Source organism: Montipora foliosa, chromosome 2 (genome assembly GCF_036669935.1).
Source record: "Montipora foliosa isolate CH-2021 chromosome 2, ASM3666993v2, whole genome shotgun sequence".
Classification (NCBI taxonomy): Eukaryota; Metazoa; Cnidaria; class Anthozoa; order Scleractinia; family Acroporidae; genus Montipora; species Montipora foliosa.
Window position 1 is genome coordinate 6,899,926 of NC_090870.1, and position 15,448 is coordinate 6,915,373.

Genomic DNA, 15,448 nt, shown 5'->3' on the forward strand with positions numbered 1-15,448 from the left:
GTGGCGTGGATTTTGGAAATATTTAGCGGTATGTGCTGAATTTAATGAGGCGGATCACGAATCTTATCTTTATTGCTATCGTGATCGTGATCGTATCGTCATCGTCATCGTCATTGTCCATCGTTATTGTTAGTTATTCACTACTATGGATAACTAAAACCATTTCTACTTTCTAACAAATGAATGAACAAATGAAAGTGACTGACTAAGATTCTATTCTTATGATGTAATAACTCGAAAGTTAAGTAAATTTTTCGTTGGCTTTTAAGATTTCGTGAAGCAAAGCGAACCTTGACAGCTACTAACAGGGTGCTGTTGTAGAGTTAACACAGCGGAACATGATGGTGTTAGATTTCTGTCTAATCTCTGTCATATACCTTTATGACAATTTTACTGCTTTTATGGAATTCTGGGAATTAGATTTTGAAACTGAAGAGCTAAAGTGTTCGAAAGGTCTGGTTGCCTCTTCGTGCGACGAACAAAGCAACTGTCCTTGTTGGTTCAAGATCTCAGTTATGAACGTTACTTGGCAACGAAAGGAAAGCCGGAGAAATTCAGGCGGCTTGAACGAGATTTGAAGCCATGACTTCATTGCTCTACCAAGTGAACTATCAATCCGTAGCTATATAACGGATGTGGATACGACGAGCCGACTTCATATGTTCATATGAAAGACATTAATTTGAACTGCGGTAAATAGCAGCCAGGTTCAAGATTAATTAGCCATCAACGAAATTTAAAGCCTGCAAAAAATCATGCTTCTGAACGGGAATCGAACTCATGACCTCTGCGATTGTTAACGTTTTCACGCTTTTTCTTATCCGTTCCTCGTTTACACTCGCGCGCTCAACAAAACGGCGGGACCCGCTGCTGCAAACAGGTGACCTTGATGACGTCACTGCTTGTGGAAAGCAAACCTCTGCATAGCGTTCATCAGTCGCCATGTTAAAATGGCGTCAGTCTCTAGATTCTTCAAGCATGACGCTACCAACATTTAGAGGTAAGAGACGCTTCATTTGACACGCGAAAAATAAATTCGAGAAGTCTTCAACAGACTCCAGGAACTTTTGAATGTAGGATGATTTTGAAATAGGACAACAGCATTGTGACACTCTTCAACAAAGAACTTTATTTTATAATACGTGGGAGTGAATTCAAATTTTAATTTTCACTCGAGTTTTGATCAAAATTTACGTAAAATTCGATAGCCGGTTTTCCAGCTTTGTCTTTACGTGGATGACTGATTGTCCACAAATTAATTTGCGTCTATAAGGTATTTCCATCTATTGTTTCTAAGGAGGCTTTTGTTCCCACAATCGCAAAAGTCAAGTGTAAACATGTACTTAAATCTTGACTAGAATGTATTTGCCAGGCAAGGCACTATTCTAAATTATCCCAAGACAACCATTTTTTTCCTTTAAATTTTCGGGATTTTTGCCAGTTTATCATATTCAATTTACGACAAAGCGTTAAGTAAAAAGGTCAAAGATTAATTAATAGGACGGAGTGACAACAGGAAAACTGCGATCATTTCCTCAACTTGTGGCTGTCCCACCTCTTCTATTCGAAATTTTTGTACACAGATTTGTGTCATATATTGTATCGACTGGTTGTTAGTTTTACTCGCAAGTAAATATTGCTTTTTGTGCATTGTGATTGGTTAACTTAGACGTGAGTACCATTCGATAAGTACTATTTACATTCGTGCAACAGAAGAGAAACAATATGGCTCCCCGGAAGATGCAAAAATCGTTCGCGTAGAGTAATGTTCTTAAGGAAAGTTAGTTATTCGACTTGTTCGGTGTCGGTAATAAAAGCATTCAATTTCGATAACAGTGGTTTATGCTACTGCGCATATTTATCTCCTCGGTAGAGAAGTGTCAAAATTAGCGATACATGTAATTCCTTTTTACGCATAATTCTTGCGTTTGTTGGAGTAATGTCAGGGGCACCCAACGACCAATTTGTTGTAAAATGTATTATTATACCCCAGTTAATGAAAATAAATGTCATTAAGGCATTTTCAGGTGTTTTCAGTGTTGCTGGGAAAAGATTATCTGTTCCTTTTTCCCAGCAAGACACACGAGAAATCTCCCAGCCAGCTAGATAAAATTGGTTGGTTTCCCAGCCAGCTGATCAAATTTATTTCCCAGCCAGGAATTCCGCGCGCTTTCAAATCCCTCGATCCGAAACGACCGAATAAAAGCGACAAAACCGGGACAAAACAGGTTTTCTCCGCATGCGCAATCACTCTGACCAGCCGTCGTATGTTTGTGACTACTCTCTGGGAGAGGGAAGGGGTCCTTTTTTTTTTTTTTTTTTTTTTTTAGTCGTCCTCAGTCTTCAGAATTTCTACAGCCAGCTCGGGTTGAAATGCTAGAAAAAGTCAGTAATTCCCAGGCAAAACCTCTACCAATAACAAAATTTCCCAGCCAGCTAATCGAAACACCTGTATTTTTGCCAGCCAGCAAGATTCCTCTGGGGAACAGATAATGTGAGGAACAGATTCGTTGGGTGCCCCTGTAATGTATGTCTTACCTTTTCCTCTGATCATGGCGTGGATTTTGGAAGTATTGAGAAAGTTTTCGTAGCAGTGAGGCCCTTTGCTGATTTGGGCATTTAAATGCAGAATAAGAATTTCTTCAAGACTGATCCAGGGCCTTTTAGCATTGATTCCTTTACTCGGTAATTAAAACAATCCGAGCTTAGTTCCAGCCCAAGGTTTCAAACATTGCTTCATTTCTGGCACAACTTCAATTTCGAAAAAATGCACGCGTCTTTTAGCCTGAGCGCATTTTATTGTGCGCATCTGAAGATGACGCTCCTCTGTCCAAACAGTTGTGGTGCTTACTCGGGGTTTCCGAGAGAAACGTCTGAGGTTAAATCTTACCTTGGTTTGTTTTTAGCGTTCAGTCACAAATCCCACTCATGTAAAGCGCATGCGTGACGTGGTTGTTCAATGGCTGAATTATCTTTTAGAGCGCATACGCGAAGTTTAAGCCAACGTGCATACGTGGCATTGAACGAAAATGACGACCTCTTTCCATTTTCCGTTGTTCGAAGTATCTATATACTTTCGAATCCAGTTAAAATAGGATAATTCCAGCACGAATATGGCATAATACGCTCAAACAAATGCACACACCGCTCGCGATAGACCCACACTAAAGGATGTCGAGAGTTTTCGGAACGGGTTGGTCCACAAACTTTACAGGGGCACCCAACGAGAATATAGTTCAAAACCACTTAAACATAGCATTGTTAAACGTATTTTAGTATTTAAACAGTCGATATAAGCATATTTTTATCCCCTAGAAATTTTTCATCTGTTCGGATTTCCTAGCTGAAAGTCTAGTGATCCGAAAATTATAGGGATCAAAAGTTAGCTTTTCGAAAATTTCAGCCAGAAAAAAGCCTTCCGAAAATTCTAGGTGACCTTTTTAGGGTAAAAATCCGTCAAAATTGGGCAATTATACCATTTTTTAGATGTTCGTAAATCCTAGGACAGGCAGGCAAGCAAGAAATTTTACAACAAATGTTCCGAAAATTCTAGATCTCAAATCGTCTTAGCTTCCGAACAGATATTTCCGAAAATTGACGTTGGGCGCCCTTGACTTTACTGGAGATCACTTTACGAGCGAACACTTAAGAGTGAACCTAACGAGAATCATTGTTATCCGTCTGACCTAAATAATAAACAATAATCCAGCCGACATCTCTACTGCCTTTTTTTTTCTTTGTTTTTCATTTTACTATTCAAGAAAGGAAAAGCCCGAGTTCACGCAGACATGCGTCTAGTTATACAGTATTTGCTCGACTGTATGCAAGGGAGAGACTAAAATTTTTGCACTTGCAACTTCTTGAAATGAAATATTTTATTGAGCTATATTCTTTTTTTGCTATCTCGTTTCTCCCTTTTTAAAAGTCCCTCGATATCTGCAGCTGACAGGCAAGAAATTTCCTAAAATCAAACAACTTTCTTTTATTTTTGACAAAACGCAAATTTCTAAACGCTTCTTCGTTTGGAAAGAAACCACTGCCCTAACGAACAGCCGCATTGAATCGGGGGTTAAAATGGCGAAACGAACCACTAAGGCAGCATATTTTTCCCTCCCATATAGCGGGAAGAGGAAATCAAGACCCACTACAGTTTCAAATGACATTGTTACATTTTGAGCCGTGCGATACAAAGGGTTTCCTCTCTGGTGAATCTTGTGTTTGTCCTTCCTTAAGGTCCGGTCCACCTGTGTAAACTGCCACAAATATAGAGCCCAAAAATCATAACAATAAACGTCCACGTCGGTTTTCATATGCAAATCACGGAACGGTTTTATATTCAACTAAGCTAACACGGGACAACAAGAGCGAAATTTTCGTGGGTCAAGCAGATGCCACTAAATTTCAAAATTTACCAATCTCTGAGGTGATAGCCGAGCTTAAACTTGGAGCAAGTGAAAGAGATCTTGCGTTAAGAGCAAGCCTTCATTGTGCCTTAATTGTGATAATGGACAAGTTCGAAGTCCACTTTTATAAAGGTTTATAATGGCGCCAGGTTATCCCATTCTACAACATCATTACAAGCCGTTCATAGGGGAAAATAACATCAAAAAGAAACGAGGAAAACGCGGTAAGCGATTTCCTTTATCCTTACATGAATCACCTTTAATGTTACTTCCATTTTTTAACAAATTATAACTGTTCAGCTGCTCACTTTTTAGCGGCTGGTTTCATCGCCTTCTCGAGACAATTGTCGTCCGATTTGAGAAATGCTAATGAGGTAAGGGTGGGAGAAAATTGATATTTTTTCCCAACAATGAGAGATGAACTGTAGTTCGGCGACAAGTGATAAGCTATCCGTAGCCAAGAGATTTAACATTTTTCTTACAAATGGATTTCGGGCTAAGAATAATTAAGATCGTAACAATGCCGATGTAAACACAACCTGTTCGTCGTTTGTTATTTGTCGATTGAGCGTCGATTATCAACAAAAAATCACGGAAACATCAAATTACTTTGACTAAATTTCTGCAATACGGATATCGCTTCTTTCACTGAATCGTACGTTCTTATAATCGTAAGCTTTTCCTTTTTGTGTCCTTTTAAGTTTTTACGAATACTGCCGGCTTGCCGTCGATCCTGTTTATTGATGCCAGAAAAATCGAATATTTTGTTAACATCAGGATATAACTTTAAGTAGCAAACTTAACCACATTGGAATCGTTTTATTAATGTTATGTTCTCGATGGGTCAGTTTGTTGTTGCACAAGGTTCTAATAATTATTCCACTTAGAGTGACCTTTTGTCTTTAGATAGCTATAGTTAATTATGCTGGTTTGAATGAAAACCTCACAGTCCTTTTCATGCATGGCCAAAAATAGTTTATCGGTAAAAATCATCGAAGTAAAGGATTGCAAAGCAATTGAGATCTAATGGAAATTTTATGAAATCATTTTCACTGATTTGAATAACTTTCCTAGTATATATCACACAAGTTGAATAAGTAGCCAAGTTTATCGAAGCGAAAAGGGAAGCCATTTTGTTTTCCTCCACTGGTACTCGGAAGACCTTCGACAGCAATGACCGGGACCAGGTTGCTGACCAGTGGTTTGCTGCGGGTTCTCAGTCTCGCGGGCTCAGAAAACCTAGTTGTGGTCATTGTTATTTAAGGTTTTTCTTACTACTCGCCTTTGAGCTATTGTAGCCAATCAGAATGCGCGGAAAGCACGTATCAGAGTTAGAAGAGGGGACTATGCCAAAAGTAGTGATTGTCCTTAAGTCACATTTGACAGAGTAGCCGCCGGAGTATTTTACAGGAAGCTTTGAGTTTGAACCGCAACTGAACAGAAATCGTCTCGTGCCGCACGTGCCGCATGCATTTTAGTGCATTTCTTTGACGTTCTCCCCAAAGGAACGTGAATTGTCCAAATTTTACGTTTTGACGAAAACGTGAGCACATGGCAATTTTCAGTTCATTTTCTATCCTTACTTTAAAACCCTTCGTACCAATCCCGTTATATGATAGTTCGCTCGAATTTTACATTGTCGCAAGATGGCGTTAACTTATATTTTGGATGGAAATTTCCGTCGACGTTGCCCATGTCCTTATTTCATTGCCATCGGTATCATGAGTAGGACAATTCAGGTCACCTTACACCAAGTCAATAGCCTAGCTCCCACAAGCCTCCTCTTTGGCTCGATTTCTCTTCGGAGAAATCCGAACTTTTGCCGACGGTATGGTCAGAATCGAAAAATACATCTCTTGGACCCAGACATCGTGCGATGGCCGATGGTTGCATGTTTAAATATATTCAAAACAGAAAATGCACTTTGCAAATGCTGTCATCAATCTCACTTCACCTCTACTTTGTGCTTGCAGATTTCGATCCACAAAGAAAACCTTCATCCAATTTTCTGACACGTCTTGCGTTCAACAACAGTGGATTAGTGTGCTTAGTTGGAATTTTAATATTTCCCATTTTACTGGGAATTGCAGTCGGCTATGGGTTTATGATACTCGGCGTCGGTGCATACAAGAAAATGACCGCAGAAAGGACCAAATTAAACGCCGCCAAAGAAGCGCAGAAAATTCAAGTGGTCCTCGGCGACAAAGTAGTTGACTCTTCGTTTCCAAAAACTGTCTCTCTAAACGTTCAAGAAAGTAAAAATCGCAGTTTTTCTGGTACACCTCCTGCAAGGTACTACTACCATCGGCTGTGTACTTTTTCCAACGAACTTGTTAACGGTGAAGTTAAGAAGAACTTTGATGAGAGTTCTATATCGGAGGATGACGTTGATAACCGGTCACGTGACAAATTAACCACCGGTGCCAGGGATAATGTGGAATCTGACTCCAGCACGCATGCGTCACTCGAGGACAATTTGGATAAGACCGAGGACGAGGGTGATAAAGAACTGGAGAGTGTGCAAGGTGAAACGGGAGATTCAGTTACTTCTTGTGAAGGTAATAGCCCTGTGAAAAATAACAAGCCAAGTAAACAAAACTTTCCAGACAAAAAGCGCTTGGATTTGCCCGAGAAGAGTTCGAAGGAGATTGATCTCAAAGAGATTACCTCGATAGAAGAGGACAAGGTTTCGTCGCCAGACAACACAGATGGAAATCGAGGAAGGATTCGATTTGCGTTGCATTACAACGTCGCGAAAACTGAACTTCAAGTGAACATTATAAAAGCGATCAATCTTCCAATTACAGACAATAAGCAAGGAATTAGCTCAATGGTGAAACTTTCCCTTCTTCCACAGCAATTCTGCTGGCAGAGGACGAAAACTGTCGATGGAACTCCTGATCCTGTTTTCAACGAGACTTTCGTCGTTTCGGGCTTTTCAAAGGACAGACTCAAAGAGTATGAGTTGAAGTTTAAAGTGGTGAACTTTCAGGACACTTTTAAAGAGCGTTTTGGTGATGACGTCATAGGCGAGATTCTCTTCCCATTATCGGAGCTAAAATTGATGGACAACAGTGCCTCGTTTTCGATCACCAAGTGGTTATACCTTAAACCTCCAATTCCATTTGGGGTATGTGTGTTTCAGTAATCAGTAAACACTAGAGATTTCAATAGGAAACTTAAGCAACGACAACGGCGACGGCAACGAGGACTTCATCTCACAATATAAATTCGCGTTATTGTAATCACTTCGTGACTATTTCAACCTTTTTAATAGGACAAGGGTGTGATGGTTCCTCTAAAATTACACTAGTCGGGACGGCGCTTAATTTATGGGAGAAAATGAAATTTTATCCTCAAGCGCTGACGTCCTTCATAAAACCTCAAATTTGGCTATTTCACGTTGTTGGTTTGCAGACGACAGCAAAGAAATGGACAAAAGTGAAAAACGCACGTGCAGGGCGTGCAAAGCTATTGTTTTTTCCCACTAAATATGCAAATTTGTGAAGTTCACGTTGCCGTCGCCGTTGTCGTTGCTTGAGATTTGAAATCTGTGAAATTAAAGCAACAGGATGTCTCAGAAGGGCAAGATGAAACTTTCTGCAAAGTTTAAAAAAATTCTGTCAAGCAGATTCAGAGCCACCTTAATTCTGTGATTTTTTAAAGATGGCTCTGAATCCACTAGACAGAATTTTTTTAAACTTTTCCGAAAGTTTGATCGTGGCCTTCTAATCACTTTTCAGTAATAAAAAAGGATTGTCACCGAGTTCGTTTTTCAGATATGAGCAACTAAATCCAAAATATGTTTTTGCTGGGCTTTCTTGTTTCCAAGGTATCTTATTACATCACAATAATGACCATATCTTGTTTAGAAATAATCTGTGTTTCATATGGTACCATAACATTGCTGTTACGTGATACAGTGTTGTCGCGTCATTCGATCTAAAGGGAGTGTCTTCTAAGTGTTGAAACCCTTTCGAGCCTCCTTGAGGAGAAAAAGATAATCGTGCTGCACATGCGGCACGAATTTTGATTCATTTCTTTGCCCATCCTTTCCCGCTTTTGTATTTGTAATTTTATTCAAACATTGCTTCGTTGTTTTAAGTAACTATTTTCACGTTTCGCTTGATGTGTTTCCCAGTTTCCGGTCGATGAATTTAACTAAATTTCGTGACAAAGCCTCCTTTAGAGGATGGGTGGGTTATAATTGCGAATACTTGAGATAATGCAGTTATATTTTGAAGCGGCGTTTTTGTTGCTGTATTGTTTTAAAAAGATTTAGTCCTTAATCGGGGGAGCTAACTAGAAAACCAATAGGTCATTTCCGAGTTCATGGTTCTTGTCTGTCTCCTCTTCAAAGCGAGTCTAAGTACGAAGTTTTTGTGATGTAAATTAGTTCTACTTTAAATAAGAATGAAAACTTATTTCCATAAGAAAAACTTTGCGCTTAGACTCGCTTTGCAATCATCTGCACAAAAAGATTGTATAGACGTTTTTGCAGATACGGCGGCCATTTTGATTTCTATTGTTTCAAATAGTACAACTTGTACTCGTTCTCGACGTCGTGCTCTACTCTACGGGTCGATTATTAAAACATAGTTTAGACAATGTTTAACAAAACCGCGTTCTAAGCCATTTTCAATATTGCCAACAATCATATCTAAATATTGTCTGCTGCTGATGGTAACAAGAAGGTTTGCATTCCAGACTAGACAGCAATTTATCTACTTAAAATACACCGCTTATAAACAGATTTGGAGGTCCACTGATTGTCTTAAGCCGCGACCTAAGTTAGACTTTGTTTTAATAACTGGCCCTACTTGTTTATGTAAGCGTATAATACGAGTTCCATTCTGCGGAAAACCACACTAATTCTCTTGCAAAATATCAGCATTTTAAGCTGTTTTTCAGGCCTTAAAACTCCCCAAATTATTTACCTAACACTTAAAAATTGTTAGTATATGATTATTACACCTTCAAACTATAAGAAACAGTTCTAAATCAAATGCAGTTTCCTTTTGACAAACTCGTACTTACCTCTACGACTTCGATGTGAAGTCGTCGCAGACCAACTTGCCGGGACGAGTTGAGCACGCCAGGTTGCGCAGTTCCCGTACTTGTTGGACTTTACCTTTGAATGTTAGTTCCAAATTCTTACATCTCCCTAAACTTCCAATATTTTTCGTGAAAGCCATATACCTGCACATATTACTTGGTGTAAATCATTTGCCCTCTAATATTTTTCACGAAAAATTTTTCCAATATTTTTCGTGAAAGCCATATCCCTGCACATATTACTTGGTGTAAATCATTTGCTCTCTAAGTACAGCAATAACTATCCGCGGAAGCAAGGCTATCACTGGTTAATTAATAAGCGTTTTATTTTCCAGGCGGAGGCAGGTGATCTTGGGGAGTTGTGTGTTTCTTTGTGTTTTCGACCAATCAGTGGGCGTCTTATTATAACTGTCACTAAGATTCGTGGGCTTCCAAAAGCAACCGCTGACCGCACAGGTATGTTTTCATAATGATAGCTCTCGTTTTCCTGTTTCATAAATCCTAACTTGCGAGATCAAATGGTTTAATCGTTTCCGACTGCTACCGAGTTTTGGTAGCGTGTTGTTGAGAGAAGTCGCCTTTTACCAATGTGTCCAGAGATCCATTCCTGGACTAAACATCCAGCGCCCAGTTGGGCTTACAATTTTCGTAGCTATTTTGTTCTGGGACGATTTTGTTACACTAGTCCTGTTTTCACACCCCCTCCAAGGCAAAAATTTTGTGATGTGATCATGAGTTTAGTCATACGAGTTTTAGCGTCCAAGTGTTCCCGATTCATTGATACGTTGCGTTTTACTTCCGCTTTTGCTGTGAGGCGCTGCGGCGATAAAGAGCTTCCTTTCTGCTTCCCTGCCATTTATTTCCTCTATGCATGCATAGTTTTTGTCCGATTTAAAAATTCCATCTTTCTTTACATGGGTCGTCCATGTGCTCAGGTTCCTGATCTTCTAGGGTTGTCGGCTTGTGAGGTACATTGGTTTGAAGACCTTCTTGTAAAGTGGTCAAGCCACTAAATCTTCTTTCTATCAATGTGCTCTAAAACGCATTTGGCTTCAACCATAGAGAATGTCTCCATTCCTTCGATTCTGTCCCTTCGGGTAATGCTTCCCCAAAGCACTTCATTTTCGAATGGGATGATCTTCTAATGAGACGCTTGGTTGTGGCCTATCTTTTACACGGCTAACAAACAATGGGCATAAATTAAACATTTAAGAAACGGTCCAGATAAGAACGATAGCAACAACGGCAACGAACATGTTGGAATTCAATTGGTATGCAAAAAGGTGATAACTTTTCTATTGTCTGTACTTACTTCTGATTGGCTTAAACAGCAAAAGTTAACAAAACTTCATAAAAGCAGCATTATATTCATCCTTACTTTCCAACCATCTTCCATCTTTCATCTGGTCTCAGTTTAAATGAATTCCACAGAAATCGTATGTGGGGAACGTGTAAAATTGTAAACGTTTCTTGGCTTTTGTTTTCAACTCTTGTGATTGGTCAAAATCTTTTAACACAAAAAAACACCCTTTCAAAGTGGGCTGTAAATGAATTTTATTGCGTTGACGGCTTTCCTGTAGGTTTATGCATTCTCTGTGTAAAAATGATAACATTCCTATGTGGGGAAAGCCCCGTTGCCGCATAACAAAGGAAATTGCTATCCACCTTACACGGATCATTACTGAACACTGCACGCGTCGTCTTCAGGGTTGGTGAGAGCAATCGCCTCCCACCAGTGTGGCCTGGGTGCGATTCCCAGACTCGGCGTCATATGTGGGTTGAGTTTGTTGGTTTTCTTCCCTGCACCGAGAGGTTTTTTTTTTCTCTGGGTACTCCGGTTTTCCCCTCTCCTCAAAAACCAAAATTTGATTTGATTTGCGTTTATTTGTTGATTTCAGTTTACATTGTCCCAAATTAGTGCTCCAGCGCTAGAGCGACTAGACGCTTAAATAAAGTTCCTTTCCTTTGCTTATGAATTTTGTGATGTTTGAGTGTCGGAAGTATCTTCATGGGTTTTATTTCTCCTTGATATGCCAGTCTAGAATTTGCGCGAGACCAGTTGTCCACACTTATACCCTTTACAAAATGCATATAAAATTACTTCTAATTAGTGTCTAATTGCAATGAAATGCGCGTGTGTATGGAAGTTATTAAGCTCCGTTTTCAACGGTTATCTAGGTAAGATATACATTTATTTGGATGTGAGATCGTTACGTTAACCGATCTTAATATTATCGCAAAATGACAAGTTTTAAAAAAAGTGATTGAAAGTAGTCAATCCGTTAAAAGAGTACACAGTTGTTAAAAAGTACATTTCTTTGTTCGGTTTACTTCAGACCCCTACGTGAAGCTTGCCTTGTACTGCGACGGAGTGCGCATGTCCAAAGCTAATACGCGCGTCAAACGTCGTAGCCTCAATCCCGTGTACAATGAGAAGTTCAATTTCAATGTGTCTGCTGACCAGATATCTATGACCACCGTAGTGCTCAAGATTGTCAATCACTCGGAGATCAACGTTGGCGGGGGAAGCCTGGGGTCTGTTATTCTTGGATATGATTCGCTTGGCTCTGGCCAGGAGCAGTGGAAGTCAATGATTGAGTCGCCGAGTAGACATATTGAAAAGTGGCATAAGCTACACAAAGATATTTGTTGACTTGCATTCTGCAATGGCAGGAAGTGATGACTGATAACGAACAAAATCACGTGTGAAGTTTGTTACGTCCAGACTGAAAATAAACGTTTTAGAGGTCCCTTGTCTTTAAACGCCGCTATGTCCGTAGTTCTAGGAGAAGACCTCCAGGGCCTTTCGGGAATCGTCTCATTTTGCAGTGTTGACTGTTTAACGAACTCTCTATGACTGCACAAAGGTTTAAATCATGCTTGGATGGGCGCTGCATTGAGGGCCTGTTTTTGGGCACAAATAACCGACAAGTTCACCAAGGACGAAGTGCTGGGATCCCGATTAAATATTTCAAACAAAGTTTTGCTTCTAGTCGGGAGCTCCTGCATGCGCGGCGGTTACTAAGCGACCGAATCCTCACGTGATGTGACAGTCGAGTCACTGTCAGCAAATACATCATGGGGCATGCAGTTTCGTCCAAGGTTGTGGACTGTGGTTGGATCATAGTGAGTTTCGACCCATGGAAGAGGTGTCTTTTCCCGTACAAAGCAAAAAGAAGAGACTTCTGCTAGCATGAAAGTTTTAGTGTGAATGAATGAAGAAAAAACACTTCCTTATCGCGTGAAACACAAAAGAACTGAAAACAAAATGAATTGATTCTCGGCGGATCGGATCAGGATTTTGCGATCAGCCTTTCACCTAATAACCTGTCTTCGAGAGCGTTCTCTCATATTCTGTAGTCTTTTGCAGTCTGTGCTTCGTCCTTGTCATGATTTTATTCGGCATTTTTAACCGCATAGGGTATATCTGAAAGCGGCAAGGGCGTAATTGTCACGGTACGACGCTCTGGCGCAGTGACTGTCGTTTTCAACGTCCATGGATCCTGATGGTTTCACCCAATACACACAAAGCGCAACCACCTAAACCAATGATGCCCGGTGAACGCTCACTAAATTACGCAGGATCATCCGCGTGCAAGTGTGGAGGAATGGTATTGTAGTTGTTAGCGCGCCGGACTCCGAAACCAGGGTCGTCACCGTGTAGTATCCTTGAACAAGAATCTCTCTTCGTCCAGGTGTATAAATGGGTACTGGAGACATTTGAGAGTAACGTTGCAATGGACTATTATGCTGTCCAAGTTGGAAGTCAGAGCAATACCATCAGTCGTGGCCGCGGTAGAGAGTGCAAAAGACATCATCATGTCATGCAAACCCAAAGCGCAAATTTGCTGTCGAGATTCAGAAAAGGAATATCGGTTCTATTTTCTTTTACTACTGTATTTATTCATACAGGATGAAATGGCAAAATTCAAACGTCGATGTAGCTACCATAGTCACAACAGTGCAGTGCAATGCAAAGTACCTCTGCTCTTTCACTGATAACCGGACTTCTTTTCTAATTTAAATCAAAATATAAAGATAGGTACGATTTTTTGGGAATGAGCATACTCAAACCATTAATGAGTCCATCATGTAAGTACTACATGAAGGACACAATCACTAAATCAAGTATGTCGCCCTAAGTCATGATATAGTAGACCGTATTCATAAATGGTGGCCAATAAATTATTTATTCATTTATTATTGCCTTTTCTGTCCGACTAGTTGGGTGATACTAAAACAATTAGACCCTTCGCCCTCAAGGGCCACGGATCAGTAGCCCATTCGGTTTCACCTCATGGGCTATTGACCCGTAGCCCTTGCGGGCTACGGGTCTAATTGTCAACTAGCCTCACTTTGGAGCAGATGTTCTTTTGAATTTTGTCCGTGCTACCGATCAAGGCTAGTGAGGATGATTGGCTGCTACTGAGGAATACGGTCTATAAATGAGAAGGGGACAGTTTTCGTAGGGTACCATCGAGCACCAATAGAACAATCCCGTCTTTGCCTTGTTTTCTGATAATTTTATGTTCTAAGTACTGCGAAAAGTATTTTAAACTTTATACTTAGGACTTGACTTTTAAATAAAAAGTGCTTTGTTAATTTTAAAGGTGAACGGTCGAAAGACAAAAATGCAGAACTGTAGCCGTGAAAAAAAAAGCAATAAAAATCTTATTTACAGTTTCGTTTAGAAAAAAATTAAGCCCTTTGTCTTGAGTGCGGCCATCGGCAACCAGCCGTTTGGATGCGTTTTTTTCCAATACAGACATCCTACAATGTGGGACCGAAATCCTTGGGACAGTAGAGAAAAACGTTACGGAAACGCGAAAAAAACCACCGTTTCAATCGAGCGAAAAAACGTATTTCGCAATAACTGGGGGATGTTCACTGTCCCCATCCCTTCCCCCTTCTACCTTATTGTTAAAAGGAAACCCTAGGGATAAAACAGCGAGTTGGGTATTTACGCGCACAAAATTCGACATTTGGGAGCTTTAGCAACGACAACGGCGACGGCAACGAGAACGTCACAAATTTGCATATTTAGTGGGAAAAAATAATAGCTTTGCACGCTCTGCACGTGCGTTTTTCATTTTTGTCCATTTCTTTGCCGTCGTCAGCAAAACAACAACGTGAAATAGTCATATTTGAGGTTTTATTGAGGACGTCAGCACTTAGAGATAAATTTTCATTTTCTCCCCCAAACTAAGCGTGACTCATATCGGCTTCATTCTTGAGGGATTGCCACACCATTGTCATGTTTAAGAGCTTGGAATAGTCGCGAAGTGATTACAATAACGCAAATTTATGTTTTGAGGTGACGTTCTCGTTGCCGTTCCCGTCGTCGTTGCTAAAGGAGGCGGGGGAGTGACATAGATTTATCTTCATGATGCGAAATGTCCCAAAAATTTTAACCTCCCTTGTATCTGGTGAATGATTAGGGATTTATTCTGTGGATCGATTTTACCGTAAATACTTAAAGAGTCCTTTCCGTGTTCTCTTATATCATCTTTCCAGCATGCGCCCTTCAAGAATTTGTTATTCCTTTCTTAATTGGCCCAGATTATTGTTAATCAACTTACAGCTGATATGCTTCTGTTATCAGCGAATATATTGTCACTGATGTCTCCAGAACATTCTTCACTTGCAGTGTTTTCTTTAATTAGAGGCGCAATTGATGGAATCGACACAACATTTAAGCCGTCCTTAACTTGTTGCCGACAGACATGCATAACCCGCCCTCTTTTCTTCGAGTATGTTTATTTTCAATTTTCGTCAATTTTTGGAGCCGGTGTCCTATAGCACATTTCAAAAGAATAATTTCAGGCAGTCCTGACAAGGGGATAAAATGACAAGGCGTACTTTTTAAGACTAAAAATAAATTGGTGTTAAGCAAACAAGAACTTGTTAGACTTATCAGCTAACAATTACAAGTTATGCCGACTACAAAAGACGCAATTAAAAAAACAATTCCAGATTTCTTACTCCGTTTT

The 15,448-nt window shown here is 40.1% G+C and overlaps 1 protein-coding gene across 16 annotated transcripts in view; it reads left to right on the forward strand.

The window, feature by feature from the left end:
* Positions 1-15,448, forward strand: part of LOC137992259 (synaptotagmin-4-like) — an 89,561-nt gene that overhangs the window by 73,759 nt on the left and 354 nt on the right. For 13 of the 16 annotated variants that reach the window (XM_068837479.1, XM_068837484.1, XM_068837483.1 and 10 more), the window contains 3 exons: positions 6,377-7,533; positions 9,794-9,914; positions 11,795-15,448. The exon at positions 11,795-15,448 is cut by the window's right edge and continues 354 nt beyond it. In XM_068837479.1, coding sequence (XP_068693580.1) covers positions 6,508-7,533; positions 9,794-9,914; positions 11,795-12,111 — 1,464 coding nt within the window. In that variant the 5' untranslated portion in view covers positions 6,377-6,507 and the 3' untranslated portion in view covers positions 12,112-15,448. Of the gene's footprint in view, positions 1-780; positions 1,001-4,324; positions 4,628-4,718; positions 4,778-6,376; positions 7,534-9,793; positions 9,915-11,794 lie in introns of those variants that run through there. The other 3 variants (XM_068837492.1, XM_068837477.1, XM_068837476.1) reach the window with 3 other exon arrangements.